Source organism: Podarcis pityusensis (assembly GCF_964106645.2).
Source record: "Podarcis pityusensis genome assembly, chromosome: 5".
Classification (NCBI taxonomy): Eukaryota; Metazoa; Chordata; class Lepidosauria; order Squamata; family Lacertidae; genus Podarcis; species Podarcis pityusensis.
Window position 1 is genome coordinate 1,956,326 of NC_138032.1, and position 12,177 is coordinate 1,968,502.

Sequence of the window (12,177 nt, forward strand, 5' to 3'; positions counted from 1 at the left end):
GGGCTGAAGAAAGCTTTTGAAGCTCCCGAACAATTGACCAGAAGGGAGAGAACATGCCAGTTGGGCATGTGTCTCTGCCAGGGTCCTACTCGAGTGTAGGCTGAGCTCCTGACAGTTTGGTCCAGCCAGTCAAAAACTTCCTGTTCCCTCCTGGGCTGGGAAATACTTCCTTTGCATGTGACTAGAGGTGGGTGTGACCTTACCTGCCCAGGTAACAAAAGGCCATAAACTTGTTCAATCCTCTTTTAAAGGCTTGGTGGCCATCACTGCCTTCTGTGGAGGGGAGTTCCATAGTTTAACTCTGTGCTGCGTGAAGAAGCCCTTCGTGAGTTTTAGTGTTATGAGAAGGAGAAAAACTCTCTCCACATTCTCCATGCGGAACCTAATTCTATCTGTTACTCTGGTTTTCTCTAAGCTAAAAAGTTCCCAAAGCTGCAACTTTCCTTCATAGGAGTCTCTCCATCCACTCGATCATTTGGGTTGCCATTTCTGGAACTGTTTCCGACTCTAGAGTAATGCACCTCCAAAACTAAATCTGGATTGCAACAAAAAACTCCTAAACCACATTCTGTTCCCGTTCTGTTGCCAAGCGTTCCCAGCAAGAAGAGACTTCGTCCTCCTGCTGTGCTGTCCTCACTTGCCCAGCCCAGCCCTGCAAACACTCTCCCTTTCCTGCTGCTCATGCAGCTTTTGAATTTCCTCTTGCCGGTCTCATCCGTGACTCCTGCTCACTGGGCTTGAAGAATGGGCCCAACCCAAAAACAAACCAGCCCCACTGATGATCCTGCTTGGCTGGGTGCCCTCCCCCAACCCAGCAGAGGCTAGCCCAATAATAATAATAATAATAATAATAATAATAATAATAATAATTCCCCAGCCACTCTGGGTGGTTCCAAACAGAACACCAATAACAATAATAAAAAAGCAACAAACATGAAAAACATCCCTAAACAGGGCTGCCTTCAGATGTCTTCTGAAAGTCAGGTAGCTGTTTATTTCCTTAACATCTGGTGGGAGGGCGTTCCACAGGGAGGGAGCCACCACCGAGGAGGCTCTCTGCCTGGTTCCCTGTAACCTCACTTCTTGTAGGGAGGGAATTGCCAGAAGGCCCTTGGAGCTAGCATAATAACTGTTCTGGTATTTTCCCCTTATTCCCTCATAAAAGATAAGACATGACACAGTCTTCTTTAAAATTATAAAAAGGTTTACTCATACATCATTCTGCTCATAATCGGATCCCAGAAGGCAGACTTAGCTTACAAAAGTATCATATACCTAGAAACTATCTCATAAGGAGACAGTCCCTTTGTCCTCTCTTGACTGGAAGCCAAGAGGGCATCTTTGGCTAAGCAGATGTTGCTTCTTCGATGCATGTAGTCAAAGAGAGAGAGATGGCTGCCCTGCCCTGTGCTTTTGTTGTTACCTGCACAGGTGAGGCCACGCCCACCTCTAGTCACATGCAGAGGAAGTCTGTCCCAGCCCAGAAGGAAACAGGAGAAAAACAAAGAAACAGTGGGGTCACTCAGAGGAGAAGATGGTGAAATGCAAACAGGGGACACAGAAAGGGCTGAACTCCTCAATGCCTTCTTTGCCTCAGTCTTCTCCGATAAAGAAAACAATGCCCGACCTGAAGAATTTGGAGCAAATGATTCAGCAAAGGAAACACAGCCCAGAATAACTAAGGAGATAGTACAAGAATACTTGGCTAGTTTAGATGTATTCAAGTCTCCAGGGCCAGATGAACTGCATCCAAGAGTATTAAAAGAACTGGCAGATGTGATCTCAGAACCACTGGCAGTCATCTTTGAGAATTCCTGGAGAACAGGCGAAGTCCCGGCAGACTGGAGGAGGGCAAATGTTGTCCCTATTTTCAAAAAGGGGAAAAGAGAGGACCCAAATAATTACCGCCCAGTGAAACATTCCTCCCCGTGTGTAAACATGTTCACTCTAGGAATGTTGTACTTGACTGCTCTTGTGTTTCACATCCCACAGTTTCGTGTGCATGCACACTTCTTCAAATACTGGACACACACACACACACACACACACACACACACACACATATATATATATATATCTCGACTGCGTCAGACCAACATGGCTACCTACCTGAATATAGAAATTTATTCATGTATGTAATTACAGCAGCAAAAATGTTACCTGCCCCAAAATGGAAAGAAGAAGAAGTCCCAGCAAAAGAAGAATGGATACAAAAACTTCTGGAATATGCAGAAATGGCGAAACGTACCGGAAGAAAAAGAAACCAAGATAACAAACTTTTTATAAAAGAATGGAAATGGTTTGTTGAATATTTGCAGATAAATTGTAAACAGATAAAAACACTGGTAAGATTATTGTAATAACCTGCAGCTATATAAGAGTATATATGTGAAGAAGATAAATAAATGAGCGAGTTAAGTTAATTTGGATATGCAGAAGATATTAAAAATTTAAGGAGCCGCAGAAAGAGGGGGAAGTAAGTCAAGTTTTAAGATGTCAAAGTGAATGTAAAATCAGTGAAATGTATATGTCTGAGAAGTATAAATAATATTTTTAAAATAAATAAAGAAAAATAAAAGTGGATTATTATTATTATTATTATTATTATTATTATTATTTATTATTATTATTATTAGGCAAATTCGTGGAGGAGAGGGCTATCAGTGGCTCATAGACAGGATGGCTCCTCTTCGCCTCCACAACTGAAGACAGCAACACTTCTGAATACCATCTTCTGGGAACCGCAGGAGGGGAGAGTTGCTCTTGTGTTTCAATCCTGCTTGCAGGTTTCCCACGGGGGCATCTTCTTGGCCACTGTGAGGACGATGCTGAACCAACTGTGCCATTGGCCTAATCCTGCAGGCTCTTCTTATTTCTTGCGAATCCAGATTCCCTTTTCTCTGCCTTCTCATACCAACCAACATTTCATGACTGGAAAACATGAGTGGTGCCCTATATGAGCAACACTGCATTGCTCGCTCCTTCCAGCTATAAATCAGCAATCCTAATATTAGCTTGGTGGAGTCCTCAGCTGCCTGGTGCGTCTTCCATCCTTCAAGGACTCTATGAAAGGAATAATTCTAAGCATGAAAAACAACCCGCCCAGTGTACAGAGCTCTGCTGGTTCCAGCTCCTGCTATGTTGCTTTGAAGGTTTATTTTCCTAATGACACAAATAGATCCATATGAAAGTCTATCAGCAAACAGCAAACCGACAGAGGCTCTGCAGCGTTAATATGTGTGCGAAGGCTGAAATTCAACAGGTGCAGATTTTCCTCTCCACGGGGCAGGGCAAACCTGCGCTTGCTGGTCTCCTGGGTGCCAAGATACTATTTTTAAAAAGAGACAGAGAGAGGAAACACCAGGAGGCTGAAAAGGCTGTTTTAAAAATGTTGATTTGCAGAGGTTCATTTGCCACATGATAGTTGCAGCGACCTCTCTCCTTTGGCAACTGCGCAAGCAGAACTGTTATCACAGCTCCAAACTCATGGTGGAGGTCTTGCTCAATGGTTGATCACTGGAATTCCCAGATAGGGCTGTTACACACCTCTGGCAGAAACCCTAAATTAGCAGAAATGTATAAAACATGCTCAAATGTATGCTGGAAACATAAGGAAAAAGAAGGCACATTTTATCATTTGTGGTGGAATTGTAAGGTAGTAAAAGGATTTTATATGCCTGTTGTCTTTGTCCATGGAGTTTTCTTGGCGGGGATACTGGAGTGGCTTGCCGGTTCCTGCTCCAGGTTGGATCACATTTAGTCTAAACTCTCCACTATGACCAGTCCATCTTGGGTGCCCTCCTCGGCATAGTTCATAGCTTCTCTGAGTTATTTAAGCCCCTTCGCCACGGCAAGGCAGTGATCCATGAAGGGGGGGGGGGGGGAGCAGAGACATCACCTTGCCGACAAAGGTCCGTATAGTTAAAGCTCTGGTTTTTCCAGTTGTGATGTATGGAAGTGAGAGCTGGACCATAAAGAAGGCTGATCGCTGAAGAATTGATGCTTTTGAATTCTGGTGCTGGAGGAGACTCTTGAGAGTCCCATAGACTGCAAGAAGATCAAACCTCTCCATTCTGAAGGAAATCAGCCCTGAGTGCTCACTGGAAGGACAGATCCTGAAGCTGGAGCTCCAAGACTTTGGCCACCTCATGAGAAGAGAAGACTCCCTGGAAGAGACCCTGATGTTGGGAAAGATGGAGGGCACAAGAAGGGGACGACAGAGGACGAGATGGTTGGACAGTGTTCTCGAAGCTACCAGCATGAGTTTGACCAAACTGCGGGAGGCAGTGGAAGACAGGAGGGCCTGGCGTGCTCTGGTCCAGGGGGTCACGAAGAGGCGGACACGACTAAACGATTAAACAACAACAACAACAACAGGATTTTGGGAAATTATATATAATGAGTTGGGGAAAAAATGTTTAAAACAACCTTTGTTAAAAAGCCCGCAGCCTTCCTTTTAGGAATTCTGGGTGCCAAAATCCCAAGGGAGCTGAAAAGACTATTTATGTATTTATGTTACTGGCCAGAGATGGAAAGAAGATAAAGTCCCTACCAGAGAAGAATGGCAGATGAAGTTATTGGACTATGCTGAAATGGCTAAAATGACCAGAAAATCAGAAATCAGGAAGACCAAAAATTTAACAAGGAATGGGGGAAATGTATAATTTACCTTAAGGACCATTGTAAACAGTTAAAATCATTGGCAGGATTGGAATATTACTTGTGGCTTAAGGTTGAATTCTGGGCGCAATGGAAGAGGTAAAGGATTTGGACTATCATAGAAGATGCGGGAGGATAGGATTAATAACAGGACCCACAAAGGGGAGGATGGAAGTCCAGGAGATTTTTTGGAATCTTGTCTTTATGACTTATGTGTGATATATCTCTGTAAAATTTTAATTCAAACAAGCAAATAAATACATTTTATTAAAAAGAGAAAAGAGGCGGGAGAGCTTTAGCCACTCAATATAGACCATGGGTAGGCAAACTAAGGCCTGGGGGCCAGATCCGGCCCAATCGCCTTCTCAATCTGGCCCACGGACGGTCTGGGAATCAGTGTGTTTTTACATGAGTAGAATGTGCCCTTTTATTTAAAATGCATCTCTGGGTTATTTGTGGGGCATAGGAATTAATTCATTTCCCCGCCCCCTGCAAAATATAGTCCGGCCCCCCACAAGGTCTGAGGGACAGTGGACCGGCCCCCTGATGAAAAAGTTTGCTGACCCCTGGTGTAGACAGTAGAGCGCTCGATTGACCCCACTGGTCTGAATTGGGAGAAGGGACCTTCTTCTCATGCTCCTAGATGGGTGCCATTTTGGAACAGAGAAATCTGGTGGAAGCTAGCAGCGTTTTTGCTTTCTCATAACAGAGGTTGTGATATTGCTGGACACCCACAAAGATGTGCATCGATGGTGCTAAAATTATAGTAATTTAGTGGCGTCAGGTTATCCAAGCCATTCTATTTAGCCTGTTCTTGAAAAGTGAACTCAATCACGCAAACCAGTTGAGCGCCAAACTCATAGGCTGGCCTCTGGGGTTGGGACAGTGGTGGCTGGTAGGGCAGAAGGCGAGGAGCCCAACAGCAGGGGGCACCAGGGAGCCCATGACAGGTGTCTAGTGTTGTCCCCCACGATCTTCCTCTTCACTTGCTGAGTTCTGCAAGGGCAGCACTGAGAATAGAAAACAATGACAGCCAGGGTCACTCCCAATAAGAAGAAGGCAGGCAGCTCAGAGCTGAGGTCAGTGGGACAGCGCCCATTTCTCCAGTGCCGAGACCACTTAACACCAGTCTTGAAAGACCTACATTGGCTCCCAGTACGTTTCCGAGCACAATTCAAAGTGTTGGTGCTGACCTTTAAAGCCCCAAACGGCCTCAGCCCAGTAGACTTGAAGGAGCGTCTCCACCCCCATCATTCTGCCTGGACACTGAGGTCCAGCTCCGAGGGCCTTCTGGTGGTTCCCTCCCTGTGAGAAGCCAAGTTACAGGGAACCAGGCAGAGGGCCTTCTTGGTGGTGGCACCCACCCTGTGGAACGCCCTCCCACCAGATGTCAAAGAGAAAAATAACTACCAAACTTTTAGAAGACATCTGAAGGCAGCCCTGTTTAGGGAAGCTTTTAATGTTTGATGTTTTATTGTGTTGGAAGCTGCCCAAAGTGGCCGGGGAAACCCAGCCAGATATTTATTTATTTATTTATTTATTTATTTATTAATTATTATTATTATTATTATTATATTACATGGAGAATTCATTCATTTTCTCTGTCCTGAATCTTCCAACGTGAGGCTTCCTAAGATGTTCATGAGTTCTTGTGTTATAAGAGAAGGAGGCACAGTTTTAGAAACCTACACCATGCCACTTCCACCTTTTTTCTAAACCAAAACCTCCTTTCTTCCATAGGGGGGTCACTTCGACACCCCCTGGATCATTTTGGCTGCCCTGTTCTGAACTTTTTCCAACTCTACAGTGGGAAGCAGCAAAGAACATCAGTTGCTGGAAACCGGCAGGAGAAGAGATCGCTTGTGCTCAAATCCTGCTTGCTGGTTTCCGACTGGGGCATCTTTTTGGCCACTTGGAGAACATGATGCTTGGCTAGATGGGCCACTGGCCTCATCCAGCAGGGTTTATAGTATGTTAGAGTCCAGAAATCAAAATGGAGCAGCAGCAAATAAATAGAATCACTGCTTCTCTGCAACAGAACCAGGAAGCTCAGAACCTGAAACTCCAGAGGATTATTTGAATGAACAAAACATTATAAGGCTCTATTTTTCATAGTTTGCTTCCTGGACGAGGGGAGATCCTCTACACACACAGCAAGTTCCACTGGGTTGCGAGATCTTTGGAGGGGGAATTATAAAAGAAAAATTGAAAAGGTCATTTCTTGTAGGATGATTCCACCATGAGTAATTTCATGGCAGGTCAGACTCCTCAGAGGTGAAAAGGGAGACATCAAGGGAGGCTACGAAATGTGCCGGCAGCTGAGGAAGGCTGGAAGGGGATGCTTCATGAAGGCTTTCGTTTGGCTGGCCCTAATCCCAGGTGGTGAAGCTGAAGGGGGCCAAGCAGTAATTCCTTTAGATAGAGGAGTGAGATTCTGCACTGAAATGAAAGAGGTCAGGGCAGCCAGAAAAGCAAAACCATCCAAGATGTACTCAACATATAGTGAGGGAGGCACCTGGAAGCAGGGATCCATGTTCTCTAAGTTGGGAAGGTTTAGGGGAGCAATTGCCAAGAAACAGATCATTTGAATGACACTGGGGGATTTTTCTTGGCTTCTCATCTGCACCCAAGCCCACCCTACTAAGTCCGTCAGATTGGAGAACTGTTCGCAGACAGCTCATGTTCTCCTCCTGCTGCATACTAACCCCCCCCCCCCAAGAAATGCATACTCTACAGCTGTGTTTTTTTAAAAAAAACATTTGTTGCATAACCCTGTTAACTTGTAAGGACAGGCTTTCCCTAATTAAACCCACCCAGGTGGTATGAGGCACCTCCATGCCATAAATCATTCTCTCTGCAGGGGGTGGGAGTTGAGAAGGACTTGGCACCATAGCGGAACTATTTATTTTTGCAAAAAGACAGATGAGCATGCTGGCAGTTGTAGGGGCTGTTGGCTGGAGAACTCCACAGGCTGAATTTGCAGCAACTCCCAGTAGAGTTGGGAAAGCCCCCTCCCCCTGAAGGGTTGCTGGTGGTCAGTGACTCAGTGCAAGTCTCTTTCCTATGTCCTTGTGCATTGAGAGTCCTGATGTATCAATGGTGATTGATGGTTGCTAGCCAGAATAGCTATGCTTTGCCGTCCACAGTCAGAGGCAGTTATGCTGGAAACCAGAGGAGGGCAGAGGGCTCTGGTGCTCAAATCCTGCTTACAGGCTTCCCAGAAGAGGCATCTGTTTGGCCACTATGAGAACAGGATCCTGGATTCGATGGGCCATTTCCCTGACTCTACAGGGCTTTTGTTTTGTTTTTTAATGTATTTTTATTAAAGATTTTATTGATTTACAAAGGTGTGTGCAACGTCTCTCTCTCGTATTTTTTTTCCATATAACCTTTTTTTTTTTTTTTTTTACAAATCAGTTTCATTTGTTGAGACATTAGGAAGAAAAGGGGAAAGGAGGTGGAGGGGGGGAAGATGAGTGGGGTCGGGTGGCGATGTTTCTATTTTACTTTATATATGTGGGGTTTGGTGTCAGCGTTGCTTGTGCAGGTTCTTTGCTGTTCACTTGTGTTCCTTTGGTGGTGAGTGAGGTTGGGGTTGGCCTAGGGTGTGGTTGTTCATTCACACGTGAAAACAAAGACCACCACAAATGAACAGCAGGGCTTTTCTTATGTTCTGATGCTGCAAACATTTTGAATGTGGAGATGCAAAGAGGTGGACAGAACCTTCTTTCACGTGTGGTGGACGTGTAAAAGAGTATTGGGATATAAAAAATGTTTAAAAGTACTTTCCAAAAAAACAACAACCAGAGTCCTTTTTGTTGGGGATAATTCAGACTGAAATTCCCAGGTGTCAAAAAATGTTTTTTATGCATGCCACTACTGCGGCCCATGTTTTGTTAGCCCCAAAATGGAAAACGAGAGAGGTCCCAACTAACGACAAATGGCAATTTAAGCTGACAGAATATGCTCAGCTTGCAGATTTAACATATAGAATAAGAGAACAAGAAGAACACACGTTTAGAGAAGACTGGAAAACGTTTATTGAATATATGGGAAATAATTGTGTACAGCTGAAAATGCTGGCAGCACTAAGATAAATTTGACAGTGTAAATAAGTCTTGATGGATGTAATGATGGAATACTGAATGGTATAGTTTTTGTAAGATATGCAGGGATTTATGATATGTAAAATGAACCATGGAAAGAGAGGAAGGGAAGTCATTGATATTTTAAGGTTGTAAAAATGAGTATTTTAAATTGTAAAACAGAAATTTTTTTTTAAAAAATATAGAGAGACATTTTTGAATGTGGATAAATGAAGCTCAGACTAGACAGCTTGTTTTTGGAAATCTGCCCCTAAGAAAATTTCACAAGGAAACTGCTTTTGTTGGATTCCACTGCTCTTAGACCTTAGAATCATAGAATTCACAGAGTTGGGAGGGACCCTGAGGATCATCTAGTCCAACCCCTGCAATGCAGGATTATGCAGCTGTCCCAGACGGGGATCAAATCTGCAACCCCTGCATTATCAGCGCCACGCTCTAACTAACTGAGTTCAGTTCTGGGCGTAATTGTGTACTCAGGATTCAATCTCCTTGTCTTCAAGGGGTCTTTACTCCCAGGAAAGCATGCAAAGGACTGCAGCTTCTGTGCAGCATAAAGAATACTGGACATGACTATACAGCAGTTTCAAGACTGAAATTTAAAATGAAAATAATAGCACTGCAATTGAAATTGAAATGTTTTATTGTCACTTGTACAACTTGTATACAGTGAGATTACACGAGCACCCCCCACTCAGCTCTCTTAGTCTTAATTCCCCTCGTTCACTGATGCACACCCACCAAACCCAAAAGTCAGTCGCCCTGTTGTTCTCTTTTCATTCAGCAGCCTAACAGCCCACGGATAGAAGCTGTTCTTTACCCTGTTGGTGCGACTAATCATGCTTCTATATCTTCTGCCTGAGGGCAGGAGATCAAGAAAGTGCCGGCCGGGGTGGGAATCATCCCTGATAATTTTCTCACTCTCCTGAGGCAATGTGCAAAGATAAGGCCACTCAACTGGCAGGAAAGTCAGAGGCCAGAGTATGGGGTCCTGGTGAAATGAATCAGCGTGAGAAAAGTCCTGTGCTTCTGGACCCAGTCAAAGGGCCAACTGCCCCAGCCACTGCCTCTCACAGAAGTCAATGAGGTGCTTTTGGCAAGCCCAGAAGCTGGCCAAACAAATCTCTCTTGAGGCAGGGAGTTCCACAGGCTGGTAGCCGCAACACAAAAAGGTGTGTCAACATGTTCCTACCATACCTACTAGAGAGAAGGTGCTCGGACCCAGAGAAGAGCCTCTCTACCTGAGCTAAGTTGGTGGCCCTCATTTTAACTTGGCCTTTTTACGTTGCCAAACGCGCCCTAGGACCTTTCGGTTGCTGGTGAGCAGGAAATCCCAAAACCACCAGCAATTGATTTTTTTTTAGTTCTAAGTACATTTTGACGAGTGTCCTTTCTATGTTTCCAGCTTGTTCTGATTTCTCTGCGCGAGCCGCCTTGCGTCCCGGCCCGGCAAAAGGCACGATAGAAATATGATAACGATATTAATACGAATGATACTTTCCCGTGCCCTCCCGACGCCTTCTCTCTCCAGCACCCGCTGTTCCGAAGGAGGCAGGGCGGGGAGGAAAGTGGGAAGAAACTGCGAAGGGGGGAACCCCCTTTCCCCCGCAGGTCAAGCCGCACGGCCGGCTCCTCTCTCTCCTCGCCGGTAGCCATCGAGGGACAGCCTCCTCCGCCTGCTCTTTCTCTCCGCCCCGCCGAGCAGGGCAGGCAGGCAGGCAGGCAGGCAGGCAAGCAGTCCCTCTGGCGAGCAGAGGAGGGCGAAGCAGGCAAGCCGCCCGCCGGGCGAGAGGCGCGCCCGGCCCTGGAAGCGCTGCCGGTTCCGGCGCAGCAGCCAGCCGGGGAGGAGAGAGAGCGAGCTTGGCCGGGCTGCAGACGGAGCGCTCCCCCCAGCGGCTTCTCGCTCGCTCTCCTGGCTCTCCTGCTCCGCTCGCAGCCGAGGGAAGCGCCGACGGCTAGCCTCTCCTCCCCCCGGGCATTCCCGGCCCTCTGGCCTGGGCGGAGGGGAAACCCCGAGGGGGAGGGCTCCACCTCCACCTCCGCCGCCTCCCTCCTGCCTTCCCAGGAGCGCCCGTCGCTCGACAGCCAGCTTCAGCAGCCTTCCTCCGCAAAGCATCCTCCGTGCGCCCCGTCCGGCGCGCCCGTCGCCACCTGCCCAGCCTCGACGGCGCGTCCCAGCCCGGAAAGCGGGGCGGCGGGGATGGCCCCCGGGCTGCTGCTCCTTCTGCTCCAGCCTCTGCTGTTGCTGCTGCAGCTGGAGGCGTCGGGGGTCGGGGAGCCGGAGCCCGGGCCGCCCTACGACGCGCTCTACGCAGCCGGCGTGGAGGCGCACTCGCAGGGGGACTTCGCCGGCGCCGTGCGCTTCTTGGAGGCAGCGCTGAGCGCCGAGCGCCGCCTGCGGGAGGCGCGCCTGGGCTGCGCGCTGCGCTGCCGTCGGGAGGCGCCGCTCGAGGACGCTGAGCCGCGCGAGGATGCTGCCCGGCGGGACCTGCGCTTCTTCGGCGCGCTGCTCCGCCGGGCGCGCTGCCTGCGCTCCTGCCGCCGGGAAGCGCTGCCCGGGGCGGACTCCAGACACGTCGCCAGCGACGAGGTGCGCGCGGATTTCCAGCGCAGGGTGCCTTACAGCTTCCTCCAGAGAGCCTACATCCAGGTAAGGGAGGGGAGTGTCCACGCCTGTCTGTGCCTCACCTGCGCACCTTTGCGCATGGAGGATAATCATTGCGTTGTTGATGTTGTTGTTGTTGTCTGTTGTTAATGTATTGTATTTATATTCTACCTTTTTCTCCAAAGAGCTTATGCATGCCCCCCCCGTCCTCGTTTAGTCCCCACAACAACTCTGTGAGGTAGGATAGCTTGAGAGGCAGAGACTGGCCCTCAAGGTCACCACTCACTCATGGCCGAGTGTGTAATTTGAACCCAGGTATCCCAGGAAGAGTTACAAATAAATTTGTTACTTTTTTATTTCATAAAATTTGTATGCTGCTTGACTCTATAACAGCCACCTCAAAGTGGTTTATGAAAAAGATAAAACAATAAAATGATCCCTAGGAAAAATGAACACCGATAATCAAAAACTTTTAAAAAGTTAATTTAACAACAGCCTGAAGAATAATGAATAAAACTCACATCAGCCTTCTAAACATCTGAGTAGGCTCCTTTGTGCATTAATGTCTTGAAGCAGGTGTCAGAAAGAGGACAGTGAAGAAGCCTGCCTGAGATTAATAGGCAGGGAGTTCCAGTGTTTTAAAATAAAATGTTTAAAACAGTCAAAGCAGGTGACACCTTTTTACCTATCCAGGTATGAGGGTTGAGGAGCCTGTCTGGGTTATAGGGATCAGGAACCCTCTTGTTGGAAACCTCCTCCCCCGGCTGCCACCCTTCCACACATACAGACTGGTTCTGGCTGTCTTTGAGG

The 12,177-nt window shown here is 47.2% G+C and overlaps 1 protein-coding gene across 1 annotated transcript in view; it reads left to right on the forward strand.

Annotated features, from left to right (window-relative positions):
• Window positions 1–10,529: 10,529 nt before the first annotated feature.
• P3H2 (prolyl 3-hydroxylase 2) overlaps window positions 10,530–12,177 on the forward strand; it is a 114,805-nt gene continuing 113,157 nt past the window's right edge. Inside the window, exon 1 of the mRNA XM_081007465.1 lies at window positions 10,530–11,412. Coding sequence (XP_080863591.1) covers window positions 10,963–11,412 — 450 coding nt within the window. The 5' untranslated portion in view covers window positions 10,530–10,962. The remainder of the gene's footprint in view (window positions 11,413–12,177) is intronic.